Source organism: Falco naumanni, chromosome 2, assembly GCF_017639655.2.
Source record: "Falco naumanni isolate bFalNau1 chromosome 2, bFalNau1.pat, whole genome shotgun sequence".
NCBI classification, from domain to species: domain Eukaryota; kingdom Metazoa; phylum Chordata; class Aves; order Falconiformes; family Falconidae; genus Falco; species Falco naumanni.
The window spans coordinates 103,900,546-103,914,942 of NC_054055.1; the positions used below are offsets into that span (position 1 = coordinate 103,900,546).

Consider the following 14,397-nt stretch of genomic DNA (forward strand, 5'->3'; position numbering starts at 1 on the left):
GGTGTGGGATCCTCCATGGGCTGCAGGTGGATATCTGCTCCACTGTTCACCTCCATGGGCTGCAGGGGCACAGCCTGACTCACCGTGGGCTTCACCATGGGCTGCAGGGGAATCTCTGCTCTGGTGCCTGGAGCACCCCCTGCCCTCCTTTTCAGTGGCCTTGGTGTCTGCGGAGCTGTTACTCTCTCAGTCTCGCTCTTCTCCTCTGCTGTAGTTCTTCTGCCATTCCCATCCCCCTTGTTAAACAAGTTATCCCAGAGGTGCTTCCACCATCACTGACTGGCTTGGCCTTGACCAGCAGCGGGTCTATCTCGGAGCCGGCTGATGTTAGCTCCGTCAGACATGGGGGAAGCTTCTGGCATCTTCTCACAGAAGCCACCCCTGTAGCCCCCTGCTACCAAAACCTTGCCATGCGAGCCCCATGCAGAAGGCTGGTGATGGTGAGGGGGAGGTAGAGTTAGACAGAGACCTGGGGGCTTGTTCGTGTCGTGGCTCAGCCTCAGCAGGGAGCTGGGCACTGAAGACCCCTTCCACCAGCCACCAGGCTGCCAGCCTTAGCGGTGTCACCCCAGCATTTGTGATGCTTACTCCAGGATGCTGAACATACACCTTGAGGCCACCCAAAAGATGTCGTTTTCAGGGATGACGTTACTGCCCAGGGTAACGAGGCCTGTTGAGGCAAAGGGGGCAACGCCAAACGCCCGCAGCGTAGTGCAGCCAACACACACACAAGGGGCCTCTGAAGAGAGAGTTAAAAGCGGGGGGCGAGAAGGGCCGGCCCCGTCCCGCAGGCCCGGCGCTGAACCTCGAGCCCCCGCCCTGGGCCGCCGGTGCCGCCTGGCGGCCGCGGGCAGAACGGCGGGCGGAACGGTGCTGCCGCCGCCGCTGTTTCCGGCGGAGCCGTGGGAGGAGGCACCGGGGCGGCGGGGCGGGGCCGGAGCATGGCGGCGCGCGGGGCAGTCCGCTGCCTGCGGGGCTGGCAGGAGGGGCGCCGTGAGTGGCGGGGCGCCGGGCGTGCTTCGGGCTCGTCCCGCGCCGGTGCTTTGAGGGCGGCCGTGCCTGGCCGGGCGGTGCGGTGCGGCGCCGGTCCGGGCCCCGCCGGGCTGCGGAGGCCGCTTTGGGGGGCAGGCCCGGGGCGCCGTGGCGCAGCTGACCTGTGCCTGAGGGAAGGGCCTTTGCAGCCGGGAGCCTCACGGAGCTTCCCTTGCGTCGGGGTTCTCGGTTTGGCTCCCCGCAGGCGTTGCGGGGGCCGGGGATGGCCGGGCGGTAAGAGCTGCTGGAGTGCTGACCTCGTGCGCATTGAGACAGACGGACAGATTAGCAGTGCAGTGGCGTGTCTTCCTTTCTGTAGAAACCACCATCTTATAAAAAGGCTTTGGAAAACTATTCTTGCTGATTTTAGATCATTCCTTTCACTAGGGTTCATCTCCACACCAGCTGTTTCGAGACTGACATCTGAGGAAGTGATTCAGATGCGCAATGAGCTCTTTACCAAAGAGAAGGAGAGGCAGTTGTCTCTTCATCCACGAATTGAGAAAATAGAAGTGAAATACACTGGGAAATCGCACCCTGGCAGCGTGTTTGTAATGAACAAAGCTTTGTCTACTCCGTACAATTGTGCCATGCGTAAGTAAATGGACTCTTAAACTAACATTGTGGCACTGATGATGAAAATTGTGCTGCGCGTTGTACTTGTCATCTCAATGTGAAGTGTTAATATTATTGATGTTTTAATGACTGAGATAACAGACATGCATTCAGAATATTTATGTTTTGTAAGTTTAAAGTTCATTTTTACTAAAATACATCAGCAGAAGCTGAGCTGATTTTTGGGTGAGTTAACAGCTCATCCTTCCAAGTAATTTACAGAAGTGACACTTGCAGTTTGTTGTTACAAATGCAGGGGTCTGAACTGCTGGCTCAGAGCAATATAATTAATAACTGTGTAATACTTTTTTTACTTTCTTTAGACTTAAGTGAATGGCACTGCAAGAAATCTGTTCTAGCTCTTGTGGATGGCGAAGTCTGGGATATGTATAGACCCTTGACCAAATCATGTGAAATTCAGTTCCTTACTTTCAAAGATGAAGATCCAGAGGAAGTAAACAAGGTAGGGCTGTATCTTATCCCATTGTAGGCGACCCTGATTATGACCACTTGTTTCTGTATGCCCTTTTTAGTTCCATGTTTGTCTGTTTTCTTGAACTCTGTTGTCATGAAAGTTCAGATATTTTTAGTAGTTGGTTAGTGCATCGTGGTTATCATTAGCTGGACCAGGGTGTGGGCTAGGTGATGTGTGGGCATCCCTTTCAACCTGTATTGTCATATTATTCTAAGATTTCAGATTTAAATATCTCTTGGGAAACCTCTGGCTTGCATTTTAAGTGCGGGTTTGATTTTTTTTGTTTAATTGATTCTATATGAATCATCATCTCCAAATAGAACTTTAAATACTAGAGACAGTAATGCTTAGGTTGACAGCTAGGTTTGTGCATCATTCAGTTAAATGTAGGTATTCTTTCAGAATAAATAGCTCATGTTTTTCTGATATGGGTTGTTAGCTTCTAGGTGATACATCTCTGTTTTGAAATTCTCTTTATAGGCCTATTGGCGTTCCTGTGCCATGATCATGGCATGTGTGTTAAAGCGGGCATTCAAAGATGAGTACTCAGTCAATATGATTAAAGCTCCAGAAGTGCCAGGTGATATAAGTGTTCTATATTCATTGTCTTGTCTTTTGCTGCTTCTCAAGTGAGTGTCTGATAGTGTTACCAAAAGAACAGAGGCTCGTTTTCCAATGATTGATTGGCATTAGCACTGATAAGTGTATTACATACTGTTGTTGTTGTAGCCTTTAGTTAATAGCAATCACACTGAAAACAATTTTGTTATCAAAATACAGAAAATACATCTGTGTTGCAGCTGGGTTTCAGACCAATTAAGTGAAGTGATTTTATGGGTTAAGTTAATAACTCAAGGACACAACCTTTTTATTGTGAAGTTAAATGAGTAAGGTATTTAGATGTGATGTATTTCTAATAATTTCATAACCTTACGACCACTTGAGCTACTAAAAATTAGAATGTATAAATCAAGTTGGAAGATTATTGAAGTACAAACAGGGTTGGTAACAACTTTTGCTCATCTGTGACCTGATTTAAGATATATAAAAGTGAGAAAATGCACAAGAGATGAGTTATTTAAATAACAAAGCATGCGTGATTATGCATTTGATATATAAGAAAGTTGGTTGCTGGTCATGTGAAGTCATTCTGCAATTGATTCCCTTTTTAGCATGTTCAACATTTGTCTTGATTGGGAAGTGTAGAGTCAATATTCCAGTTCTACCAGGGTTTGGAATAATCTTGTATATACTAAGCTATATCATTATACCGTATGTATAGAAATAGCGTGAGCTTACTGGTTTCATAAGCTTGATTTCTAAGATGACAATAACTGAAAATATACACAAAGAGTGTTCTAATGACTCAAAGAAGTTTGTGTTGCCTTGATCATAAATTTGTGCCATGCTTGTGTCATAGATAAACATTTTACTTCAGCTTTAATATTGTCTGATTTCTGTATGTAATAAATTCTTTTTTACAATTTAATAGTGTAAACTTACTTTCATGTATGATGCATGCAAAGGAAAAAATGAAATGTTTTCAAAGTTTTTTTTTTTCTTTCAATGTTAGATGCAGTTTTGGGAAGCTGTATAATTGTTTTTCCTCTTTAATGGGATTGTTTTATACTGACATTACATTAAAATAATTTCAAATTACTTTCTCATTCAGTAAAGTGAAATGAAAATGATACAGGTTTCATCTGCCATTTGACTGTATAATCACAGCTGAAAATTAGTGTTTTATAATGGATTTCTTGGGATTCTGTTTCTCTTCATGTTGATAGATTTATAAGAATGTATTATGGCAATGAAATACTCATGTTTGTAACAAAGTATGTATTTTTCTCTTTGGAATTGGAATTGCAGTGATCTCTGGAGCTTTCTGTTATGATGTCGTTTTGGACAATAGACTGAATGACTGGAAACCAACAAATGTAAGCACAATAACTTCTTGCCTGGAAAGTTGTATATCTTGCATCCTTGTCCACTGTTTCTTTTCTAATGGGGGAGAGGGGGCAGTGAGTTTTTTACTTTTTGTTGGGTATATCTACACTAGTTTTTTTGGGGTTTTTTTGGATGAGGAGTACTCTTTGGAAACTAATCTTGGCATTGACCACATATTGGCTCACGTTGCAGAGTGCTTTTACAGCACACAGACTGGGTTCCTTTCAGATGAAACTAAACCTTGAGCTGTCCTCCAGATGCCCACAGGTTTTAGGTCTGTGAGACTAGAGTAACTTCTGGTCTGAAATACAGTTTCAAAAACGGTTGGTGGGGCTATTGGAACCTCAGTGCAATCCTCCTATTCAGCTGCTCTTGCCTAGTAACATAGATGCAACCATAGTGTTTGTGTTATTAGACCCCTTTGAAAATAAAAACGTGTGTAATAATGTGTATTTTCACCTAGTGGTTTACAGCATTATCAGTTGATTGATGTAAAAGAACTGTGAGCACATTCAGCGGAAGCTCACCTTAACATTTTGCTTATATTTTGTGCTCTTCAGTAAATCTAATAATGTAAAACCTCTTAAGTCTCAAAATGCTTTTGGTAGCTGGTGTGATCAGAGGTTTTACTCATCTGGCGCCTGTTCTTGTTGTTATGCCCAAATATCAGCAGGGGCATGTGTGGCTAACAAAGCAGTATTGGTACAATGCAGAATTTTTCTTCAATATGATCTTGTAGCTGAAGTAACAGTTTGAAATATTTTCTATGTGACTTATAAATTTAATTTCTTGTCATAACAATTTCGTCTTTATCAGTAAACCTGAATTATGCAGAGCTTTGGATTCTGGACCAAGGAGATCAATTTTGATTTATTAAATATTCAGTACTTTTTTCCCTTTGATTCCATCACAATAGAGTTAATTTATAAGTGGAGTCATGACTCTGGGCAAAAAAGATACATAGATGAGTATTTAACAGTAGCAAGATGGTGTATATATGTGTATATATCACGTAGGGAAAACCTGAGAAGTTTAACTCCAATTAACATATATTGTTTCTGATGGAAAAATGCTTTGTGATTTGAATGGACATTGAATCAGTCCATATAAACAGTGATGATCTGTAGGAATCTGTTGCTGATAAACAGTAAGAGTTACAGTCCTAGAGCTGTATTCTTATATTTAGTGTTTGTAGTAGATGATCCTTATTGCTTTGACTAATATTTGGTGTTTCCTATGCTGTGTCTACTACAGCTGTGAAACAGTGGTGACAGCTTTATATGTATCAACTGTTTTTTAGGATGACTTCCGTTCTTTTACAAGGGATGCCAGTAAGCTAATTCATAAGGACCTGCCATTTGAAATGCTGCATGTTGAAGCAAAAATAGCACGTGAAATGTTTCAGCATAACAGGTAAGTGTCTAAATTTGGCTTTCTTTTAGAAGGCAATCAGAAATTCATTTAGATCTCTCTTGGTTTTGTAAATCTAAAATAAGATGTGACATATGAAGTAAGAAGGTACTTCCCCTGCTACCCTGAATGAGCCTGCCTCCATTCTGTTTGTTTGCACCTTATTTCATTTTTAATGTTCTCTCCAGAGGCCAACACCAGGCGCCTTTACTGGGTGTAGTTTTGTGACAAATGGAAAGACTGTAGAGGACTTACTTTAATATTGAGCTTCAAGGTTTCCCTGCTTTTAAGATGAAGCTCTGGTGGTTACTTGATGTGCTAGTTACTCTCAGCCTTTCTTGAGAGGCTTTCTTATTCAGAGAAATGCAGATTTTTCGTATCTTGGTATGTTCATATGAAGATTTGACGAAATGCAGGTTTTGAGCTCTGCAGCGGGAAAATGGATAAAAACTCTGGCCTGTGCTATAACAGAATTTCAAAACACTCCAGTCTTTGCTGAAAAAATGCTTAATCAATGTTTTGGGAAAAAATTCTCTGGTCCACAGCTTTTTGGTGGTTGGAGAGAGGTGGGGGAAATGATAAATAATTTATCGTTTTGTGAAGTGAAAAAAAATATGGTAAGGCTGCAAAAATAAATACTTTTTTAGTTTAATAATTAAGATGATATTAATGTGACATACAGACTAGCATCTCTGCTGTGTTGGCTGGGAAGCATTGACAGCAGGTGGGAGCTGACTTTTGGTAATAGCTTTAGACGTTTTATGTGTATTTTTCTGTGTGTAGAAAGAGCAGAGAACACTTTGCTGTCTTGCAGATGACCAGCTGTTGAGGACTGCACATTGTTGCATAAGATCAGTTTAGGTGATTTGATAATGTCTTCTAGTCTTACATGTGACTTGAAAATCTTATTTTTATTTGAAGTGGTAGGTTCATTTTATTTTTCTGAATAAAACTGCTGAGAGAGCATGGCCTTCCTATAACAGATGTGTAGAACAGAATACACTAGAATAGACTATCTCATTTGGAAGGGCCCTACAATGGTCATCTAGTCCAGCTGCCTGACCAATTCAGGGCTGACCAAAAGTTAAAGCATGTTGTCCAAATGCCTCTCTAAACATCGCCAGGCTTGGGACATCAACCACCTCTCTAGAAAGCCTGTTCTAAGTGTTTGACCACCCTCTTGGCAAAGAAATGCTTCCTAATGTCCAGTCTAAACCTGCTCTGGAGCAGCTTTGAACCATTCCCATGTGTCCTGTTAGTGGATTCCAGGGACAAGAGCTCAGCACCTCCCTCTCTGCTTCCCCACCTCAGGAAGCTGTAGAGAGCCATAAGGTCACCCCAGAGCCACCTTTACCCCAAACTAGATAAGCCCAAAGTTCTTAGCCAGTCCTCATGGGACATGCCTTCAAGCCCTTTCACCAGCTTTGTTGCCCTCTGGAAGCATTCAAGGACCTTCACATACTTCTTAAATAGTGGGGCCCAGACCTGCACACAGTACTGCAGGTGAGGCCACACCAACGCTGAATACAGCGGGATAATCACCTCTCTCGACTGGCTGGTTATGCTGTGTTTGATGCACCCCGGGATGCATTTTGCCCTCTTGGCTGCCAGGGCACCCAGCTGACTCGTACTGAGCCTGCTGCCAACCAGCACCCCCAGATCCCTTTCTGCGGGGCTGCTCTCTGCCACTCCTCTCCCAGTTTGTACTTGTGCCTGTCATTACTCCCTCCCAGTTGCAGAATCTGGCATTTGGACTTACTGAATTTCATCCCATTAATCATTGCCCAGTGTTCCAATCTATCTAGATCCTTCTGCAAAGCCTCTTGTCCATGAAGAGTCAACAGCACCCCAGTTTGATACCATCAGCAAACTTGCTAATGGTGCATTCAACTCCTGCATCCAGATCGTTGATTAATGTATTGAACGGAACTGGCCCTAGAATGGAGCCCTGAGGAACACCGCTGGTGACTGGTCACCAGCCAGATGTGGCCCCATTCACAGCAACTCTTTGAGCTCTGCCCTTCAGCCAGTTCTTCACCCGGTGCCCTGTGAACCCACTCATCCCACAGTTGTGCAGTTCATCCAGAACGATGCTGTGAGGGACAGTATCAAAAGCCTTAACTAAAATCCAGAAAAATGACATCCATGGCCTTTCATTCATCCACTAGGCAGGTGATCTTATCATAGAAGGTTTTTCCAGGAACTGAGGTTAGACGGGCAGGTCTGTATGACATGCTTTAAGAAACGTCAATATGTTTTGTCCTATAAAATTAAGGCTTTAAACCTGTTTCAAAGCTCACATAAATAGGAGCATGATTTTTGAGAATGCTTCTTAAATTGATCTCTTAAGTATTTTTCTAAGAACTGGGTGCTAAAGGTGAGGATTTCTAAAATCTTTTTTTTGTCTTATTCAGATACAAAATGGAGATGATAGAACAAAAAGCTTCTCAGAATATGGAAGGAATTGTAATGTTACATAGGTGAGCAAAACTGCACTCTATAAGGATTTTCTGAAAGATTTGATAATACAAATTCTGCACATGAGAACAGTAAGCTACTTATGATGGTTTTCAATTTAGGAGTCACTTGTATTTATTGCTGTCTGTAGTCTGTCTTACAAAGCTGTTGTTTAGGTGTGGGATTTTGTTTTTTATACAACTGTTGTTTTGTGATACTTACACTTGGTGGGTCTCACTATATTTCTGTTAAAGGTGGTAAGTGCTGGAGAAGTCTTACTGCCTTAGATGCTTTTATGTAAAATCTAAATAAATCTCTAGAGCTTGACAGGTTAAATAAAATACAAACCAAATACTTGTTTGAAAACAAGAGTTAGGACTGTATAGTGGATTTTTCTTCCAAAGTTGTCAAGATCATCTGTCATGGTTTAACCCCAGCCAGCAAGTAAGCACCACATAGTCGCTTGCTCACTTCCCTGCCCCCAGCAGGATGGGGAGGAGAATTGTGGAAAAAGGTAAAACTCATGGGTTGAGATAAGAGCAATTTAATAATTGAAATAGAAGAAAATATAATAATAATAATAACAATAACAGTAATGAAGAGGAGAGGGGGAGAGAAAGGAATAAAATGCAAAAGGAAGAAAAACCCAAGTGATGCACAATACAGCTGCTCATGACCCACTGACTGATGTCCAGCCCAAGCAGTGACTGGCAGGCCCTGGCCAAGTCCACCCAGTTTATATAGGGGCATGACTTTCTATGGTATGGAACATCCCTTTGGCTGGTGCAGGTCACCTGTCCTGGCTGTGTCCCCTCCCAGTTTCCCGTGCCCCTCCAGCCCTCTCCCTGGCAGGGCCTGAGGAACTGACAAGCCCTTGACTTAGTGTATGCATTACCCAGCAACAACTAAAACATCAGTGTGCTATCAACCTTATTCTCATACTGAATTCAAAACACAGCATTGTACCAGCTACTGAGAAGCAAACTAACTATCCCAGTGGAAACCAGGACCTTCCTAACTGACAGGTTACTGCCTTGTGGTGGTGATGAGAATGGAGCTGGCTGCTGGTATACAGTGTAAAGATAGAAAGTTCTTTGGCTGGAGGCAGGAAGCTTGTATTGTAACTTGCACATAAAAGAATTTGTGACTAGCTTAGGCTGGTGTAGGATGCTCAGTTTTCTAGATGTTTAAATCGTTCTGCATTTGATTTTGGAGTTCACATCTCTAAAGGAACAGATGTCTTTGCAGCAATGGTTCTTGAAATTTTAGAACAATATTGTGTCTGTTGTTCTCTCCTTCCTTGCACTCTGTAGCTCATTCCATAAGAGGGAAAGTGGGCTTACCTATTGATTTCTGAGAGCGATTTGTTCTCAGTATTCTTTTGCTGTACATCATCTTGCCTCTCACTTAATTGATTTTCAGTTTTCCAAGACCTGAAAGGGAAATACCTGTGCAGGTTTTAAATGCTGTACTGTGGAAAATACTGTCGAGACAAATCTTTTTCTGGTGAATGACAGCTTCATCCTGCTTTTCAAGCCAACATGGCTTCAGAGATTTGTTAAACGTAGGATTCTCTTTCTATGAGGTTTAAATCTCCTAAGGTTGTTTTAGGAAACTGTGTGACCTGTACTTTTGCTCCAGGAAACTTAGAAATGCCAATCTAGTGATTTGGTTTGAGATTTGTGTGGATTTTCTTTCATCTGTTTTGTAGATAAGAATTTGCTATTCAAAAATAAAAACAAATAGGCTTGTACTTCTCTCCAACTGTATTTGACATAGGTTTTTTGTTTTCTCCCATCAGGTTTGGTGACTTTGTAGATGTTAGTGAAGGCCCTCATATTCCAAGGACAGGTTTCTGTTTCCAGTATGAGATAACGGCAGCCCATAACCTTCAGTCTAATGAATCTGAACTGATAAGGAGGTTCCAGGGTGTGTCCCTGCCAGTCCATTTAAAGGTAACTAATCCATTTTGTACAGGTTTTCTTTCTTTAAGTTACGGCATTTGCCTTACTTTCCAGCCTTGATTATATGCTGTGCTGGTAACCGAATGTAATTCAGAGGTGAGAACAGTAGCAGAAAGGGAAGGCTCATGATGATGGCTGTGTTGAATATTTGGGGTTTCTTTTCCTGGAACTATTGTGGATGTGAAATCAGAACTAGAAAAGTTTGCATCAGAAGGCCCTTGATGTTATTTTTCAGTACTGAAAGTGTTGTTTCAGTTATGCAGTTTCTGTATGGACATTTCGTTCACCTTGCCTTAGTTGTGCATGCTGATCTTCTGAAACTGAGGCCTCTGACGGTGTTTATTCAGATTCAGAAAAGAGCAGAACTTGAAATTTGTACTCATGATAAAGGATACCATTTCATAGTCTTTCATGACACCTAAGTAAAACTTAACTATAACAAAAAAAGTCCTAGCAGTAATCAATCTTCAAGGCTTTGCAGAACTGTGGGTGGAGATGAGTCTTTCTCCCCGTTCCTGTTGACTTAGGTGATTTTGACCTGTGGTCTAGCACATGTGCTGTTGTCTCAGGTGGGGAAATTTTCAAGGGACAAGGGGCACTGGGTTCCTCACCTCACCTTTGTGTTTCCTTCCTCATCATAAGATTTTGCCCATTACGCCCTCAATGATTCCACACAGTGAACGGATGTGATCGGCATTTATTTAAGTCCCTTAAAAGAACATGTGCAAATTGGACACTCAAATCATAAGCTGTAACATCTGAATTAGGAATTGTTATGGTTGTGTGCCAGCATTTCTATGCAGTTGTCAGAATCTATTCTAAGGTGTGGTGTTTTTTTTTAACCTACACTAACATAATTTAATGACATTTAATACAGGCTCACCATGTTGTGTGGCACAAACTGCTGGAAAGATCAAAGAGGCTGGTAAGTCTCGTTAGTGATGAATATTACCAAATACAAAGATATGCTGTGATAGAGTAGAATTTGAATGATTAGGGATGGGTAATATGTTCAAGAAAATACCTTTAGGAAGGGAAATATTTGCAGGTGAAGAAAAATGGGATGCACGGGAAATCTAACTGCTGTGTAGTAGAGGATGTGCTAGTATTGTTTCTGAAGTCTGATTATTAAAATGCATTGTACAGTTAAAACATACATTATTCAATTGATATAATTTATACTATTAAAAAAACAACCTTGGAGTGAATAATATCAGACTTTCCATCTATGGCTCTGAAGCTGTCTGCTTCTGCAAGTCCCACATACTTTTTATAGTAATTTCTCTAAGCTGTTGTTAATTATCACTTTAAACTATATTAGTATTTTTCAAATTCAATTCTAGAATTATTATTGGTATCACGTGTGTAAAATTCAAAATTATTTTTCCCTGTTTTAATCGCAAACATGATATAAGAAGTCTAAAATAATGGAAGAATGTATTTACACTTACCCAGATTTTAAGTAATAAAGTTTTCTGCCACAGGTTAGGAGAACACATGCAAACATGTTTCTGATAAGTAAATGCAGGGGTAAAATCTAGTACCACTGGGTGAACTGAGGTGGAAGCTACTGGGCGTACAAGGGAATGCTATTTCAGTCAACTGCATAAATGCACTAGTTTGAGTATTTTTTGCCTGTTTAAAATCTACGTGGAAAAGAAGAGTTCCTTGCAAACGTTCTTCTGTTAAACAACCAATGTTTCAAAGTTGAAATGTACTTACCCAAGAGAAGCTTTACAATGACGGAGTAAATGGAAAAGGCAAATTTTTAAGATATATGGAACTATAACATACCCTAAGCTGCATATGACCAGAGACTCGCTATCAAGGCGTGGTTAAATGTAGGAGATCTTCATAAGAGTTAAACAGCAGATGTTTTGGAGCCTTCAGATCATATATTTTACTTATTTGTGTGGCAAGAGAAGAAAACAGTGCTGTAACTTGTTAATCAAAGATGTATTCAGAACCTAGCCCACGTTATTTTTTTATGAAATAACTTTGAAGATGCTTGTCATTCAGGTTGTTTAACTTTAGAGAAAATAATTGTCTTTGCAGGCTGTCTTACAAGTGACAGTATGAGGAGAGCATTTCCAGCATCAAGGAGAAGTAAATAAGTGTTAAAAATATAACAAAATTGATTTTTCTGCAGGTCACTGAAGAAAAATATTTGGAAGCAACAGCAGAACATCAAGAGGCAAAAGTTGAAACCGAAGAAGGAAAAACTGTATCAATTTAAATTAAGTTTAACCTCTAAATGTACATAATAAAATGTGTATTTTTACATGATATATTTGTGCTGCATAGAAAGATTTCTCAGGTAATCAATTTGAATTCTGTGGACCTAAATCACAGATATATACAAAGCCATTATCAGACATTTCAGTCCACTTTAAAGATTTCACTCCAAAAAACACCCCCCAAAAAAGGGGGACGTGTGTGTGTGTGTTATAAAATTGCTTGGAGGGGGGAATTACATATCTAATATTATAACAACCCTTTAGGGAAAAATATATGTTTTATTTGCGATAACTCATCTTGCAAGTTATCCTTGTTGTCAAGATAACAATTGTATGTGTTGGTACATTGTCCTCTGATTAGTGCAGTTTGGCCTACAGACTGGCAGCTGAAAAGGTGTCATTTCAATACCCTTTGTTTGGCCTTCTATTAAGAAAATATTTATTTCCAATTTCTGACCTGATGTGTTTGTTACTTGCCAAAACTTCATGATGAAATTCCACTGAGTTCTTTGCCTACTACAATAGAAGGTTGAGACAAATAATATCTTACAAAAAAACCCCAAACCAAACAAAACCAAAAAAGTGCTGTTTCAGAAGCCCTTAAATTACAAAATAATACTATTTTACTGATTTTGATTTCCTGTCAGAATTGAAATTACTCTATTGTGTTTCCGATTCAAAAGACTCCATTCAGTAGACAACTGTGTAATTACCATTGCTTTACTAATACAAAAATACAAGAATGTAAATGCTGAAAAGTTCTTTGAGTTTAATATTTTCTGCTGTATAAGTGCAGTTAAAGATAATTTTCCAGAGTAGGACCAGGCACGTAGTCTTACTTGCACCCTTAGTGTAGCAGGTTTTATTATGCATTTTCATTCTTTGGTATTTAAATACCAAAATTAAATGTCACAAGGGCTTTTCTGACCTAATTTTCATCCCTAGCTTGTTAGAGCTGTTATCATACCAGAAGAGATTTTTATTACTTTTTGAAGTGCAAATATTTTCTCCAAATTTTATCCCGATTACTATTTTTACTATTAACTGCGTCATTTTCTTTCCAATCAGTTGACGCTATAGTTTGTATGAGGGAGGGTGGCAGTTCAGTACAATACATTTAGGTAAGGAAATCTTAACCTAGCTTAATTGAACTAAATAATCAGTAAGTAGATGCTGAATGGGTCAGAACACAGCAGAAGAAATGCAAGTGGTAAAAGTAGCTTTTGATGAAATTGCAGAAACCTGTTTAAGGTGTGTGCTGAAGTGTGTGTGTGCTGCTCTGCATTTCTGTGCTTAGTGCAACCTTTCGCTGTTCAATTTTACTGGCATACAGCGGAGTTTGATACGTATGTTGATAAACTAACAGCCTGCGACCCCTGGTTTAGTTTCTTGTTCACTAGAACACAGCTTTAAAGCACAGTCTGTGCCTTCTCAGAGTACTTGAAAAACTGATATTTCGCCCCGCCCCCCCGTCTTGATTAATGTTGCAGAGGACTTTTAATAATGGTATCAGGTGCTTATTTTCTTAAGTAAGATTCTTGATTTAAGGTCTACTCTAAGACTACACACGCAGATTCTGCATATTTTCTTCAGACTATAAGTGGTCTTTGCACTGAACTTGAATTAATTTGTGTGTCTTTTGAACCTGACCTTCTGGAGTGTACTTTGGCTTTGGACCTATTGGTGTGGTGCTGCTGAAGAAGCAGGCATTGGCTCCTGCCCCGAGGAGTGCAACATTTGCTTTCTTGGTTTTGTTTTTTGTTTGTGAGGTACCTGCCACCTCCGATTAACCCAAGACCACAGGGAGGATATGCCAGTGGGGTCTCATCTGGGTGGTCTCTTTTTGAACCTTAAGCCAATTATATCACCAGCCCGCACGGTCTCCTGATGCCTGCTCGGTGCCTTGGGAATGCAGAATTCCTCCTGGATTCCCCCACTTGCAGAGGAAGCTGGGAATGCTGCTTCCCCTTAGGAAATAGTTTAACCTGAGCCGGAATTTCATGTTTCACAGCTCTTCGGGTTTATTTTGGAGGGGGCGTGTGCCCAGCTTTTTGTACTGCTGTGAGCAGTGTGACAGGCGTGTGGCTGGGCTGAAAGCTCCGGAGCGGGGGGTCCCGTGTCCTGACCCTCAGCGGGTCGGTGGCACCGGGGAGCAGGGCGCTGCCCAGCTCCTGCCGCCAGGGGGCAGCAGCGGCGGCGGGGCGGGGCGTCCCCGGGGAAGGGACGGGGGCAAGCGCAGAACTTGCCGAAAATGCTGTTG

At 41.2% G+C, this 14,397-nt stretch overlaps 1 protein-coding gene across 1 annotated transcript; it reads left to right on the plus strand.

Annotated features, from left to right (window-relative positions):
* Nucleotides 1-927: 927 nt before the first annotated feature.
* MRPL39 (mitochondrial ribosomal protein L39) lies at nucleotides 928-12,186 on the plus strand. The gene is made up of 10 exons (XM_040582864.1): nucleotides 928-993; nucleotides 1,420-1,626; nucleotides 1,971-2,110; nucleotides 2,603-2,702; nucleotides 3,992-4,059; nucleotides 5,370-5,482; nucleotides 7,894-7,959; nucleotides 9,738-9,891; nucleotides 10,778-10,825; nucleotides 12,050-12,186. Exons 1-10 carry the CDS (start codon nucleotides 942-944, stop codon nucleotides 12,134-12,136), a joined length of 1,035 nt encoding a protein of 344 aa, XP_040438798.1. The 5' UTR covers nucleotides 928-941; the 3' UTR covers nucleotides 12,137-12,186.
* Nucleotides 12,187-14,397: the final 2,211 nt, after the last annotated feature.